The 15,625-nt window shown below is 44.7% G+C and overlaps 1 protein-coding gene across 2 annotated transcripts; it reads right to left on the bottom strand.

Moving 5' to 3' along the window:
* Positions 1-1,096: 1,096 nt before the first annotated feature.
* On the bottom strand, positions 1,097-15,110 carry VEZF1 (vascular endothelial zinc finger 1). Of its 2 annotated transcripts, XM_027698704.1 has the most exons (7): positions 14,770-15,107; positions 10,028-10,725; positions 9,265-9,328; positions 8,094-8,277; positions 6,457-6,672; positions 4,289-4,333; positions 1,097-3,930 (listed from the first exon to the last, which is right to left on the bottom strand). In XM_027698704.1, the coding sequence occupies exons 1-7, from the start codon at positions 14,797-14,799 to the stop codon at positions 3,503-3,505; spliced, it is 1,665 nt and encodes a 554-aa protein (XP_027554505.1). In that variant the 5' UTR covers positions 14,800-15,107; the 3' UTR covers positions 1,097-3,502. The 2 variants fall into 2 exon arrangements, with proteins under 2 accessions (XP_027554505.1, XP_027554506.1); XM_027698705.1 differs by lacking the exon at positions 4,289-4,333 and having other exon boundaries at positions 14,770-15,110.
* Positions 15,111-15,625: the final 515 nt, after the last annotated feature.

Below are 15,625 nucleotides of genomic sequence, written 5' to 3'. Positions count from 1 at the left end.
AATAAAGAGAAAAACTGCCCATTTATACCATTTACACCACTCCTGGCAGCGTGGGTGGCTGGGCTGGAATACTTACGTCCCCGTGGCCGCTTCCAGAGCCGGCACCCGCGGCTCTCCTTGCGCGGAGGACGCCCCTCTGTGCCGTTCATCTGACTGCTCTGACTTTCCACGGCACAAATCCAAGGCAAAATTCAACTTTTAAAACCCTCAGTCGGTGCTAAGCCATTCACCTCACGCTGAATGCTTACGGAAACTTCAGAAGGAAAAAAAAATAAACCCCCTATTGAACTCCTTGCAATCGGAGACCTGAATGGGCTCGATATAAACCCCACTCGAACCAACGGCAGCAATAGGCTTCCCTGGATGTTGGACTCGATCCAGCTTAAAAGTTTCCATGAAATAAACTAGGCTAAGCGCATCAGCTGCATAGAAACTAACTCGGTGTAACAGGAGCATCTGTTCTTCACAGCCACCATTTTCCTAGAGCCTTAAGCGCGAGGTGCCGCACGGATCACCGGCCGTGACGGCTCCGGCCCCGCCGCACGGGGACGGACACGGATTAGCGGGGAGCATGCACGTCGGATAAACTACTTGACCAGGTAGCTTTTGTTTGTCAGAAAAACAGCTTAATGTATTTGGTAGGACGGCATTACAGAGCGCAGTCAATGTCCGCACTGAGACAGCTGAGGACACCTCGGACCCATTAATACACGGCACAAAGCAAATGTTTACCCAAGTACAAATGAAACAGGTCGACAATTAGCTAATGCAGCTTTGTGGACATAAACCAGGTACAGTCGAGCAGAACCAACATAAAATAAAAAGGAAACAGCCCTTTTCCTACGCCACGCTAAGAGCACCATGGTTAGTGGTTTGGGAAGCCTCTGTCACAGTGAAAAATTTCCTTGCCGGTGTTTAATGTGTTTATTCTACTGCTACACTGCTGGGATAAAAATAACAGCAGCCAGGCTGTGCGAGGGACCCTCTGTCAATACTGCAGTAATTGACAACATACAATTAAGTCTCACACCTGTTTATTGTAAGTAATTCATAGATAACCACTTCTAGTACACATTTTCATATTGGCTTTTAATGCTTTTTTTCCTTTTTTTTGTTTTTTTTTTAAGCTCAGGGACACCCAAACTTCGCCTTAAGGGTCATCTCTGTGGGTTACCCAGACCCGGAAGGCTACACCTACTTTGGAAAACTGGTGCAAGGTGGTGTGGTGGGCCAGGGGGTCCCAGAGATGGCTGGCAATCTACAGGTCCCAACATGCAGGGGAGGCTGTGGGGAGGGGGGTTGGGGTGCATGCGCCTGGGGCCGCGGGCCCGGCCGTGCCGCTCCCCGCACGCCGAGCTCCACACAGTGCAAAAAACACAGACCTCTACACAGCTGGAGGAAGAACAGTGGTAACAAAGTCATAGCTACATATTCTTCTCTACATTTTTGTTTATTGAGACAAACTAATTAAAAGGCACAAACATAGGGCATATGTTTACATGGACATTATAACAAACATATACATTAAAAGTGTAGGAATGTGTTTCCTTTCTGCTAAACAGAAAGTTCCTAAGCTTTTATATATACAAAAGTTGTACAATTTGATGTCCTAAAGTACAAAAGATCATTTATAAAATTATTTTACACTAAGCTCTATTATTTTTTTTTTGTTTGTTTTTGTTTTACTATGTAGTCCAAGCCCCTAGAACAGTTTCACATAAGGATACAGATACCTGTCACCTGAGCCAGCAGCCTGGCAATCACTGCTCGCACGGACACGGCCCGGGAGGAACGGAAGCAGTCCAGTGTGACTGGTCAGTCCTGCTATGACTCTGTGAAAATGCACACGCTAATCTCCAGAGCTCTCAAATTCATTAAGATAAAAACATCTCAACTGTAATTTCTTTTTTTTTTTTCCTCTTTTTTTTTAATTTTTTTATTTAATGTAGAGTCTCGGGTTTAGGGTGGTTTGTTTGTTTGTTTTTTTAAACAAAGTTTTAAAAATGTGAATATGTGACATGATAGTCTAAAAAGTATATCTGTTTCCCTAGATTTTTGCTTTCTACTTTATGTACAGATAAACAGGTTAAGAAATAAAAAGCACATGTAGCTTAAACATGTGTGACCATTTATGGAGCAGTTCTGGGCTGGACAGCTCAGCACCCCAGAACTCCCACAAATTCATAGAAATGTGTTAACACAATAGAAGAATAACGTAAAAATGATGATGTTTGCAAATATTTACAAAGTTGAACAGATTTGCACAACACTTGATTAAGAAATAGGGGAGAAATTAAAAGACGCTCTCTGCTTGTCCTGGAGGGGCATCCTACCTAGTTAGTGGTTAGAATAAAAACTGTATACAATTTAATATAAGACAAAACTTCTAGTGAACAACTAACACGTCTGTCCCCTGCTGGAACACCAGCAGGCTCTGATTGGGAGGCAGAGGGCATAAAAATCACACCCAGGGCCTCCAGAATCTTCCAGCTTAAAGCAATATTTCTTAAGTTTCCAAGCACTCCTTTTGCTCCTAGATAAGAGTCCCATGGGGGTCTGACTGTTCAGAGACCATGTTTACATACATTTCGACTCCTCTTCTGTCAGCCATGGCTGTTTCTCACCAAACAATAACAGTTTTTTTTTAAAAAATGTTGACTACAATGCTCTATTCCCTTAGGGTAATATGTTGGGTAATATTTACATCTCCAAATATCAGGTCACAATCCCTATTATATGTTGAAGTTAGAATGATAAGTTATCATATGCTTTGCATATCAGAGCTGGTATCACCTTTCCCATAGGGAATGCTGCCTGAAATTATCATATTCCCAAAGGTAAAATGCATATTTTCTCCAAAAATGCATTTTTTTTTTTAAATGACAACATTGTAATGCATTTACTCATTAAAAAAAAAAAAACAAAACATCAACACAGACAAAGGTTCTACACTAGCTCAGAAACAGTGGACTTGCCTGGCAGGTTAAAATGAGCCATCCACCCTGTCACAGATACAGAGGGGTCTTTGCTAGTGTTTAGATTAAAATAATTTTCTAAGTTATAATTTGAGGGGATAAAACATAAAACTGTTTTTTTAATTACCTTTTTTTGTTGTTTTTTTTTTTGTTTTTTTTTTTTCTTTAAAAACTCTGGCAAATAAGTATCTGCTCTAATTCATCATCAGTCAGCTACAAGGTAAAACTTACTTTAAATGAAGTGCTCCAGTGAAACTCAAGCCTGAACCATGTGAGCCAAATCAAGGGGAGGATGCTACTGTGGTCTCTGATGGTGTTGCCCCAGTGCCTTAGCCTGAATTTATTATGAACTAAAACAAAACAAAACAAAAAAACCCAACGGAACAAAACAAAACGAAAACCAAAAAAAAAAAAAAAGAAAAAAAAAAGAAAAGAAAAGAAAAAAAACCCCAACCAAACAAAACCCAAAAAAGAACTGCTGGTAAGGATTCCATTTCAATCCTTTTTTAATACTGTTTCGAACTTGTTTACCAGGGAGGAGAGGTGGGCAAGGCCTGGGGCAGGAAAGGCATGCTCTCCACTGGTCTCATGGCTATGTTGAGGGGGCCAGCCAGCGTCATGGGGGTGGGCAGGTTCATGGGGGACGTGATGGTGACGGGGTGCGCTATGTTCACCGGAGCCGTCACCGGGGTGGGCAGGTTCACCGGGGTGGTGAGCGTGAGGGGCGAGGTCATGGACAGAGGACTGGTTATGGTTACAGGATGCCCTAAGTTCATCGGACTGGATATATTAACTGCACTTGATACATTTACTGGACTTCTCATGCTCATTGCAGCTGCCACTGTGACTGGGTTTGTGATAGTCCCAGAAGCCACAGAGGACGTTATATTGAATGGAGTAGTAAGAGTCACAGGCGTAGTAGCAGCAGTGGAGGTTTGGCACAAGTTAGCAGCTTCTAAAAATGAGACATAAAAAAGACAAAAAGTTTTTAACACATAAAAAAAACCCCATGGACAAGATTTAAACAAAACAGAAACAAAACAAAAGAACCCAAAAACCAAACAAGAACAGGTACAAATTCCGGAATAATTTTCTTTAGGAATTATTAGTAAGTTAAAACTGTTAACATTCTATAGCCTACAGGAAATACAAACTCTCATGCAGGTCATTTCAATTCAAATTTTTTTTTTTTCCTGAGAATTCAAGTGAGGTTGTCTTAGCAAGAGGGTTTCCATGTTCATAAAAACAGTACTGTACAATCAAAAAAATCCTCCCAAGGGGAACATTAGAAATAGAGGAGAGAGTGTACATACCGAATGGTACGTACTCTATAGCCTTCTCAAAGGTGAACTGACATTCTGTGAAGGTTTTAAAAAGTCATTATTAGGGACTGATAAGCAAAGCTCGTTTCAATATTTACCTGCTTATTTCAGTCTTAATTACTGCTACTTAATTGCTCCACTGCTCACAGTACCTCTACTCCAAGCCTACCCCAGCAGTACATCCTTCAACCCCCTTCAGCTCCTCAGCTTCCACATTCGTTTGGGGTTTTTTGGGGCGGTTTAGCAGCAAGCAGGAATGAAGTGCTGAGCAAGGGAGACCCAGGAGGGCGGCGGGCAGGGGCTGGGGAGCAGGGCCGGGCACTGGGGAGCGGGGCTGGCGAGGGGGGCCGAGGGGGGAAGGAGGGCTCTCTACACATCCATCAGCACCACCTGCCGGCTACCCACACCAGGAGGCTCCAAAAACAGGAGGAGGGGAAAGGGGAGGGCTGACTGCTAAAGAAACCAGGGGAAAATCGTGTTCTGCATCAGCGTTACAGCATGGCTAAAGTCGTGTCTTATTCCACATTTGTAGGGCAGGACCCCAAGCTCAGTTACACCCACGTGTCAGAGGTAAAACAGGAGCAAAGAGTCCGCTTTGCCACTCGGGCAATACAAATGTAACTTTGAAAGCAACATTAGCCCCATTCAAGGGTTACTGTTGGTTCTTCAAAGTCCATAGCTAGGAGGGGTGGAAAGGAAGGGAAAGAGTAAAAAAAAAAAATAAAATAAAAATTGTGAAAATAAATTGTATTAGACTAAAAAAATCCCATCTAGTGTTGCAAAGCGACCACAAGTGGCACCAGCACAGGAGAACCAGCAAGGAAAGAGCAGCTCAGGCATGGCACTGACTGGTCTAACTTCACCTTCAAGCATAGTCACACCCAAAGACACTTCTCACCCATGCCCCTTCCCCAGTTAAACAAAGCTAACAGCATCAGTCTGACACCACTCCTACCCACCCACCTCCCTCACCCCCCATCCTGCCCCAAACCACTTCTGGTAAAGCATATTCAATAATCTCAATAAGCAATGAAGGGAAAAAGGAACAAGACATAGGAAGAAACAAGCAGGAAAATAATTCTCAAGAGATTTTCTAAATCCAACACCCATTTGCTTTATCTGCTTAGTGGCCTGATGATATTTATGTTTTTGTTATCAGTACATCTTAACATGAATAAGCTGTTTCTATACTGCCTAGAATTCAATTACTGGCATAACAAGGCGAAAGGAGCAAGCAGCCTAAAACACAAACAAGACCTAGAAAAGAAAAACAGATTGAAGAAACTGAAAGGAAGGTTAGGAGAAAAGAAAAAAATAAGGTGAGTCAAAAACATTCCTAAAAACAGCCAGTGAGAAACAGTAAATGGTCACTAAGAGCTTCTAAAACATGTAATCCACAAGAGTCACATGACAGGCATTAGAAATCAAACTGTTGTGAAACAAATAACCAGCAGTAATGGGAGAGTTTAAACTACTATATCCTAAAAACGCTACACTGAAGCAATTTGTTCTTTACAAACTGACACAGTGGCCAACAACGGGAAGCAATTCCTCTTTGATTATGGCAGCACAGGTAAGGTAAGCTGTGATCCAGCACTAATGAAAAACAGGATCACTGATGAGTTCATTTTGTAATGAAAAAAAAGCAACAGAGGGAGAAGAGTAAGTTCTCTGAGGTCTAGAAAAAGGCCAGGAGAGTTAATGATGACAAAGTAGATGGAATAAATTGGGAGAGAAAAGATGAACAGGAACAGAAAGCACACACATGCAAACTGGTGACGCAAAGACAGAGGGGGGTGTGTATATATACATATATATATATATATACACATATACACGCAAGTGAACAAGGGTAAATATGCACAGACACAGCTCAAAGCCACATGCAAGTCAAAGCCCACACTCCTGCCCTGGAGCAGACACAAGCCTCCCTTTGTAACTGAGGGCTGCTGTGGACACAGAGACCAAAGGGAGCAAGCAAAGAGGAGTTCATGTAACAGCCTAATCCTGGGCCTGTTTCCTCCTGCCAGTTCTGAGCTGTGGCTTCTAACACCGGGAATGCAACTGTGACGTAAAACATCCCCCCTGACACCCTGACCTCCCTACATAACTGCAAACTGCCTCACAGACCTAAACCCATCAATATTGGTTTGGTTTACCTTTCTTCCTCGCTTTGACGGCCTCTTCCCACAATCTCAGGGTCTCTACCTGCTTTCCAGGCCAACTTGTTACGTGTTGCTGCTGCTGCTGCTGTTGCTGCTGCTGCTGCTGTTGTTGCTGTTGTTGCTGCTGCTGCTGCTGCTGCTGCTGTTGTTGTTGCTGCTGTTGCTGCTGCTGTTGCTGTTTCTGGTTGCTGGTCTCTTCACTCATGCATGCTATGCCAATTAAGTAAGAACACAAATTCACCTTGAAAAGTTACTCTGTTTTCTGCTGAGATCACAAAGGCAACTTCCATAAAGAGCGTGCGGAATCTCACAGGATTCCAAGAGCAAAACATCACAGAGGTGTTTAAAACCATATAATTAATTTTGTGCTTTACAAAACTACTTTTCCAAGAGCTAAAAACCAGCATATAAGTCAATAACATCTCCTTTAACTGCCAAAAATGGACTTCCTTTCTGATTATTTAGTTTGTATTTAGGAAGAATGAAATCAAAGACTCCAGTGAGCCTCTAGAACTCAAGCTGATTCCATTTTTTCTAAACCTCAGCTCCAGCTCAAAAAAAAAAAATAAAAAACCTTTTTACTTTTTATTGCAAGTATGACTTAAAACTTTCAGTTTACCTTTACATCACAGAACAGCCTGTCACTGCTCCCTGGCCACAGTACAGCTCATCATTCCCACCTCTAACAACTGCTCTAAATGCCTCATGTGAACTGGCTTAGCACCACCATCCTGGCTTGGGAAGCCAGAGCTGTAACCCTATACCTTAAAAAATACTTCACATCCAAATTTCCTACTAAGCTCAACAATCAGGCATTTCAGACATTCCCAGTACCTTCAAATTGTCCAGGAGTAACAGGAACAGCAAGGATGTTGTAAATTAATACAGTTTAAAAGGCTTTAAGGACAAATTTTCAAAGACATGCCTTACTTCTTCCTCTTGATTCCTCTGAAAACCCATTTTATATTACTAACCCTGTGGGTTAACTTAAGTTACAGGTATTTGAAAGTCAAGTCTTCATTTGTTTGCTAGGCACTCCCAGGTCCAGGCTGCAGCACCTCCACAGAGGTTAAGACCAGAAAGAACTATTACAAACATCTCATCTGACCTCCTGCACAACACCAGTCAGATGCCATTAATGCCCAAAACACATCAGGGCTGGATTTAAATCCTCTTCTTGTCAGCTACTGCCAGAGGGAGGAAACATTAAGCCTTGGGGTCAAAGCTCAGGGAAAGCACAGAAATCTTTCTCCTAATTTTGATGAGCTTTAGGTGATGCTTTAAACTTGAAACCTGGCAGATTTTAGCAGTTCTTAAATAGCCTAAAATCTCCAAATTATCTGTTGGACTTCCAGGCCTGCACAGTTGAGGAAGCACTGTAATTAGAAGGTGAGAAAACCTGGGCACTCTCACAAACTGCAGGGCATTCCTAAGGGATAAGAGCACAGTCTAGCAGCCAACCAGTTCCACACATGCCAATTCTTGAGCTGAAGCAGATTCTGTTACTAAATATCTACTTTTAAGAGGTGTGACCACCCAGACTGGTGGCTTGTTGCATTTTAACGTCATCAAAGGCAATTCCCTTCGCACGCACACTGTTTATTAGAAATGTTTGTAAAACGTTCACCTACTTTTATTGATGCCTTGTTTACAGGTATTACAGTTGATACTTTGGCTCTGCCCGTGTGTCTTTAAGTGGCTGGTGATATATGCTGCACTCAGAAGTTTACCACAGATATTACACGATACCTTTCCTTCATGGCGCACCATGTGTGTCCGCAGTCTGTCTTTGGTGGCAAAGGCAGCAGTGCACGTCTAGATGGAGGACAACAGTTACACTTGAGGTGCAGACAGCAGCATTACAGGAGCAGTTAAGGCCCACTGAGAGCCCTTTTTTACCCTGCAGGTCCTAACAGTATCCTAAATGTACTGACAACATTAAGTTTTACCTGTATTTATAGAGAAACCGAAATCAAGCTACTGAACAGAGATTCAGAGTGGTATTTGTTTCTGCGACAATCAGGACAAAAATCATACTCAATACTACTTGAAATTTCTTAAAATAGCAGGTTGCCTTACCCTCCAAAGCAAGAGGGAGCTTATAAAAAAGCCTGGAGCAGGCAAAGTTGTTTTCTGATATAATTTTACTGTACAAATATGAACTTGATCTCTTGAATTGCTCAATTACGTCTGTTCCCATCCAGAACAAGGAAATAAAACCTCTTCCTAATGCTATTCTTTTTACCCAAGCCTTTTATTTAATAAGATGAGTCAGTAAAACAGAGGTTGGAATAAGCATGGATATTCCAAGCAAAACAGTTAATTGTTCAAGGGCAATTTAATTATTTCTCCTAGACTCAGTCATCAACTTACGACAACTTGCCTTCCCCTTCCAGCAAAATAACGGATCCAGAATCAACCATTCCCATCCATTTTAAATAGATGTACTGAGAGACATTTGATTTAAACATGCTGAGAAACACACTGCACACATCACAAATCAGCACTGAGCTGAGGATGCTGTTACAACCCTACTACTAAGTTAAGCATATGGTAAAATAGAGCAACTACGCTGATCTCCAAGACAGCAAAAAGCCTCTAATCTTCCTAAAAAAGCAGCCACAGCATCTTTTTAAACTTCCACCAGAACTCCAGCACTGTGTTATGCGGGCGGATGGGGCTTTACTCCTAAACTTGTTTATCAAAGGAAAGTCTGGGAGTAAATACAGCTCTGGAAAGATTCACCTGAGATTGTACTGATACAATAAAGTATTGTTCTTAATAAATCATTTTAGCCCTTACTTGGCATTTGAAGGGTCTCTCTGTTGAGTGAACGTGTTTAACGTGACAGCTTAAATGATCAGGCCTGCAAAAAAGAGAGGAACAGGAGAGAAAATGCACTGTTACAAACACACAGTAAGGACACCTTGGCGAGTGGGCTGCCACTGCTGGAGACCCCCTGCAGCCCCCAGAATAAATACCTTCCCCTCACCTACCAGTGGCTGTCACCCAGAGCTCCTCACAGTCACCCTGGGACCCAGTTTGCAGCTTAATCCTTAACCCTGTTCTCCTCACACACCCAAAAATGGTACATTTGGTCACACCTTGTGTAAAGGTGAGAGCGCAGCAGCTGTAAAGGTTGATGTTTTCTCTGCTGCAAGCACAGGTACAGACACAGCAATGCAAGCTCCCCCCAGAGCTCTGGCAGTGCCCTCAGCCCTGTTACAAGACCAGGTTTACCTGCCCTGCCCCATTCGGTCACAGACTGTGGCAAAGGCTGGTAAAGGGGCTCTGTGCCCACCCCTGTGACACAGACATGTGTCCTACAGGACCTGGATGAGGTCGTGAAGCCATTTCCAACCACTCTCCCACAAAAGTGACCGCTTTTGGCCACTGCTAACCTGGCTCAGACGGAGACCCCCACCCTGGAGGCAGACAAGGCTCCTTATCCCCTCACCCATCTCCTCAAAGGCCTGGTTCTCCCAGCCCCTCGCTCTGCCAGCTTAACCCTTCCTGCGTGTGAGGAGCCAACAGTGGGGCGCGCCTGGGATTCGCTACACGGTACCTCGAGAAGCCTTTTCCACAAACACCACAGGTGTAGGGTTTCGTGATGCCCCCCTCGTGAGACCTCACGTGGTAGGTCATGCGATCCTTTCTCTTGAAGCGCTGATTGCAAATGGGACATTCGAAGGGTTTCTCGTCGGAGTGGGACAGCTTGTGCCGGTTGAGGTGGTAGACGTCCCTGAAGGCCTTCCCACACATCTCGCAGGCGTGGTTCTTCTTCACGGGCTTGCTGGGCTTCTTCACCGTCTGCGTCACCGCCATGGCCGTGGCGCCGGCGCTGCTGCTGGGGTTGGTGGCAGAGGAAGACGTAGTGACAGTGGACAGGATGCCTGCGATAGTCGAAACCAGCGAACTCCGGCTGTTGTCACCAGCGATGGTCGAGATAAGGGGCACCATTGTGGTGGGAGTTTTCTTTGGCCGTGACACTAACTTTATCCCTGTGTGGCAGGACTCGTGACGCCTCAAATGGTAGCTGTCCCTGAAAGCTTTGCTGCAGTAAGTGCACACAAAGGAGGTTTTAGGTTTTTCCTTTTTAATCCCAACAATAGCATCCTTTAATGTTTCTGGTGCAGGCTGAGGTTTCTGCGTTATTGGTAAGGGCAGAATCGGCTTCTGATCGGGCGGCTCAACAGCAGAGCTCAGGAGAGGCAACAAACTGTTCTGTGCTGCCTGCTGTTGGTGATGGGAGGCTTCGTGTGCCTAAAACCAAACATTCACACTTAAATCCTCTGGATGGGTGCTCACTTTGACACGGTGAGAACATTTACAAACAACAGGAAAGCATATTCTAGACCAAAAGCCGTGGAAGGAACAACAGGGGGAGGTTACATAATTCTGGTTTTGGACAAGATAAACCGCTCGCACTGTAAATGCACTCGCTGTGCAGATCCTGTGGTAAGTGTAGGACACAGCACAACAACCAAAGAATTATTAAGTTTCCGGAGGGCAACTTTTTATGGAAGACAACGAGATGCTTGTCAGATCTCTTACTAACACAGCGTTTGATCTTTACATAACAGATAACTCATTTTGCTAATGATTGTATCAGATGCCACCTTGGGACTGTCTCTGGAGCTGACAAAGGTACTGACAGGAGTTGCAAAATAACGCCCCACCTTTAAGTTGAGCTTAGTGCACGCTGAAAATTGAACTGCAGCCACAGAGAGCCAGGATGTGATAAGGCGTCTTATTTAAACAGCGTGTTCATACCAGTGTGCCAGCACTGAAACCAAAGCAACTGGGATCGGGAGCTGTCTAAAGCCACATCTCTATATTTAGCAGGTTCCCGATGCATTTATCCACTGACCACTGTGCTCTCTGTGTCTGGAACTAACAAGAATAGCGACATGGCCTTTTTCTCTTCGTCAGCAGCTACTTTGTGCTAGGAAGAGAAGCTAATCGATACGCACAGGGAGACATCCAGAGATGCTGGAGAGCACACATGGGGGAGTGTTGGGAAAAAAACTCTGAAAGCTGTTTGAAAACAGCCAATACCAACTGACTTTGGACTACAGAATCAGTGGGAGAAGCTACAAGGAAGGGGCAGAGGGGGGACCGCGGCCAGCACCGCTCAGCTGAGCTGCAGCCTGTGCTGCACCATGCTTGGTTATTCTAAGGCAGAAAACCAGTGGATACTGCTATTAAAACTCATCCAGTCAGACTGGGACAAAACCCTGGCAGATACAATTTTAAAGTGGTTTAGAAACCACACAGACCAATTCAGCCTAATGGAGCATTAAAATAAATCACTCCAGCACCTTAAGCCAGTTTAAGCGCATCTGTATTCAAGATGTGCCTCGGTCTCATCAGACCAGTTTTAAATCAGGCTCGTTATTAGCGCAGCGTGCCAGGCCTGAAGCTGTGTTTGGGGAAACTTGCATTCCCATTAGATCAGTATTGCAGCCTTCCAGGACTCCTCTCCTACAGCTTCCCTTACAAAATAGCACGACTCGAGGCTGCGAGAGCTGAATGAAACACTGTGCTGGCGTGTGACCCCAACCTGCCTACTTTTAGATCAGCTGAGGATGGACAGTGCTAGGGAGTGCACTCAGGCTAATGCTCTCCCCACAGGAATCCATTTCAACACGTCCTTTGGAGAAGCCCAGTATTTCTAGAAGCTCACTTTGGGACTTTTTCCTAGTTGGATCTGGAGGCTTTTGGAGTTGGATCTCTGGATCGCAGTAGGCCACCCCAGAGCACCTCTCCCTGGCTGCAGGGGGGCTCCTGCCCCTCACAAGCCCTTCACCACTCCAATCTCACTTTTCAGGAGAGTGATGCTGGTGATCTTTGGATAAAAAGCACCAGGGGATACCAACACTAACCTATGTGGGGAGGAATATGAGCTCCCTAACACTCCAAGCCTATCTGACAGGAAAACAGTTCATGGGATGAAGCCTGGATTTGGGATGGTAACAGGAGACAAAACTTGTGGGAACCATTAGGAGCCAGGCCAGCCTGTCCATCTGTATCTGCATTTTCCATCCTGCCTGTGCCCAAGGTCAGGATGCAACAGGTAGGCTGGATATTACCACACCTGCCTGGCCACAGCAGCCACCTCAAACAACAGCCCCAGGGGCTGCTTGGCAGAACGATTGCTGAAGAGCCGGATCCAGAACTCTCCTGGAGGCGACGCTGCTAAATCAGGGCACGGCACAAGCTCCAGCAGCTCCATTAAACTTTTCCCTGACTTCAGTGTCAATTGTGGATTTTCAACCATTTATCTTCCGTGCTTTTAAGAGGGCACTGAGACATCCACATTGCATGAAAATAGAGCCTGCACGTTACACACCAACAGCACAGTACTGAGCAAGTTAAGCACTTCAATACAATTTTAATTTAAAAAAAAATTTGAAATGTTTTACAACTTTAAATGAGCATTAAACAGTGTTGCTAAACTGCACCAGAAGACACTGCAGAGCACCTAATGATAGCTCCAGAGATACAGTTTCAAAGGCAGAGCTAACAGATCGGATAATGGAGAGCCCAAATCCTTTGGACAAGGTTCAAACTTAGGCAGTTTATGGATATTTTTAAGCCTCAAAGAATCGTCAGCACTTCAAGGTAATGATGCACTTATTCCTACGGATCTGAGGGAGACAGTGGACATAAAACAATGTATATTCATAAGGCTACAGGCTATGGAGCTGCTGCTTATATAAGTCTGCTTATCTTGGTTCCCAGAGAGCCAGTGTTATTAGCACCGTCCTGCCTGCAGCCCCTGTGCCACGAGCCGTGTTCCTCAGTTTCCAAGGGCTGCCTGCCTTAAAGCCTTTTAAAAAAGGATCAGGCAGCATTTTTTTTTTTAACTCCCTGTTGGAGAAGGGAAGGCAGCACCTGCTGCACGCCTCTCGCGGGCGCTGCTATTCAGGCTCCGGCCACAGTTTTACTTGACCCAGAATTAACGTCAAGTCAACATTTTGGGGATATTTTGACGGCCCGGGAAAGGCTCTCGTGCAATAAAAGCCCCTCGTTCTGTCACTAGTTTCTTCCCTCGTGGGGAGGGGGGGGGCAGCAAACAAAAAAACCTGCAATTCGTGACCCGGAGTGTAGGATGTGGCATTGTGAACTTCCAATGCCAGAGGCTAAAATATTTTTGTGCTCCAGCCTTAATGTGAGAGCAACAAATTAGGATGAGTCATATCTTGAACGCTCCATCTGATGGATGAGTCCTCCTCACATTAACAGATACAACTTTCGCTTCCCGACCAGATACTAAAAGTGGGTTTCCAAATAAGCGTTTCGGGGACTAAGGAGATCCAAACAAGAACTGCTTATTCAGTAGCACGATTGTTCCTTTAGAAAGGGATACAATTCATCAAAATGCCACCTAAAAACAACCAAACAACTTTATTTGGAAGGAGCGATTTACAGTCGCACAGCCCATTGCTACAGGACTAAAATTACGACGTCGAAACCTCCTCTGAAAACATTTGGCTAAAAATTACAACTTTATATCCCGGGTATTTAACTGTCCCTTAGGAATCCTCTCCTAGCTGGAACACACACTCGGCTTAAAACTCCCCCCAGGAAGAATGAGCATGAATATTCAGTCACTTGCATTTGTTATTTAACTGACACAGGGGAGAGGCTTTTAAATCCACTTTTTTAAACTAATTTTAACTAATCAGCTGGGTCTTGGCTGCTGTGTGCTGTGAGAATGGGAAGAAGAAAGTCACATCAGGAGTACCTTAATGCTGCTTTCAGCTGGGTGCCTTGGGATGCTCGCAACCCAAATCGCTGATTTTTAACAAAATCACTCCAGAAACGATATTCAGCATTTATTATGAGGTCTGAAAGCTTTATTATTTGGGGCAAAAAAAAAAAAGAAAAAAAAAATCAGAGGAAAATTTCCACATCACGGTTTTATGAAGATGCTTCCGAGTCGCACGCTGGGAAAGTGAACTGCTGACTCCTTAATTAAAAGCAGCGAAGGCGACTCCTAAATCAGCCTGTGACATCACTATTTCAAAACTCAGCACCTTCAAAAAACACGGACGAGCAGCGAGGAGCTGGACACGTACTTGAAAGCATTACTTGGCATTTCTCAGCGCCTGCTGCAATACCGTCCTGCCAGCCCAGGAAAAATTTCCCCTGGAAAGCGCTCAGCTGGGAGGCAGCGAGGCACTTACACCAGCCCCGGCTTGGAGGGAGATGGCCCTAAACTAAGGAGATTAACTTCCTAGCGTGAAGTTTCCTACGTGCGAATCACAACTGCCCACTAGAGTGAGAAATAATTCACCAGACCTCAGCCAAACTCGATGGCATCACCCGCATCCATCACGAAAAGGCGGAAAACCCAGCGCCCAGCTCCCGGTACCGGCTCCCCGGAACATTCCCGGCGTGTTTTCGGAGGCAGAGAACCCGAGCGAGTGACTCATCCCTTGGTACTTGCAAGGGACGAATTTTTCCTCTCTAAAGGAATGGTGCTCCGCTCTTGGCGGATTTATTCATTCAACTCAGGTTTTCAAACTCGTGTCATGGGTTGGGTTTGGGTGTAATTCCGAGGAGGGCAGTGAGGAAGCGAGCGGCCGCCACCGGGAACGTGCAAAGAGGATTATTTTACCTTGAGAAAGGTGATGTGCTGGGCTTTTTTTTTTTTTTTTTTTTCCCCCGCTGCTGCTGCTGCAATCACACATTTTATGTTTTCCAGCTCAAAAAGAGCAGGAGAAAACAATCCAGCGTGAAAGGGCTCGCGAGGCTCACAAAAGCCAGGCGAGGATTTTTTTTTTTTTGATTTTTTTTTTTTCTGGTACACTGGATTTTCTTCGGAATTACATAAACAGCGGTGTTTTTAAGTCAGTCTTTCGCCGACAGAAAGGGGGAAAATTGTGACTCAGTTGGCAAAGGGAGGGGTTGCACGCTCCACCGTCCCTATTCCTCCCCATTCCCGTTAGGATTTCGCCAGTTTTTACAGAAATCCGGCCCGCTCGCGTCCTATTTTAAAAGAAAACAAGCTCCCTCGTCAGCCGGCCCTGAGTCAGGCTGTTTAAAGAGGGATTAATTTATTCTCCCAGACACGGCGTTTGTTCCATCGGGGTTTTGTTTAGAGCCCCGTGGAAGCTCGGGGTTGTTTTTTTTTGTTGTTGTTGTTGTTTTTCTT

The sequence above is a fragment of the Neopelma chrysocephalum genome, unplaced genomic scaffold (assembly GCF_003984885.1).
Source record: "Neopelma chrysocephalum unplaced genomic scaffold, ASM398488v2 Primary Assembly neopelma1_132, whole genome shotgun sequence".
In the NCBI taxonomy this organism is placed as follows: domain Eukaryota; kingdom Metazoa; phylum Chordata; class Aves; order Passeriformes; family Pipridae; genus Neopelma; species Neopelma chrysocephalum.
Note: the sequence above shows the minus strand (reverse complement) of the source record. Positions and strands in the feature narration are given on the sequence as shown.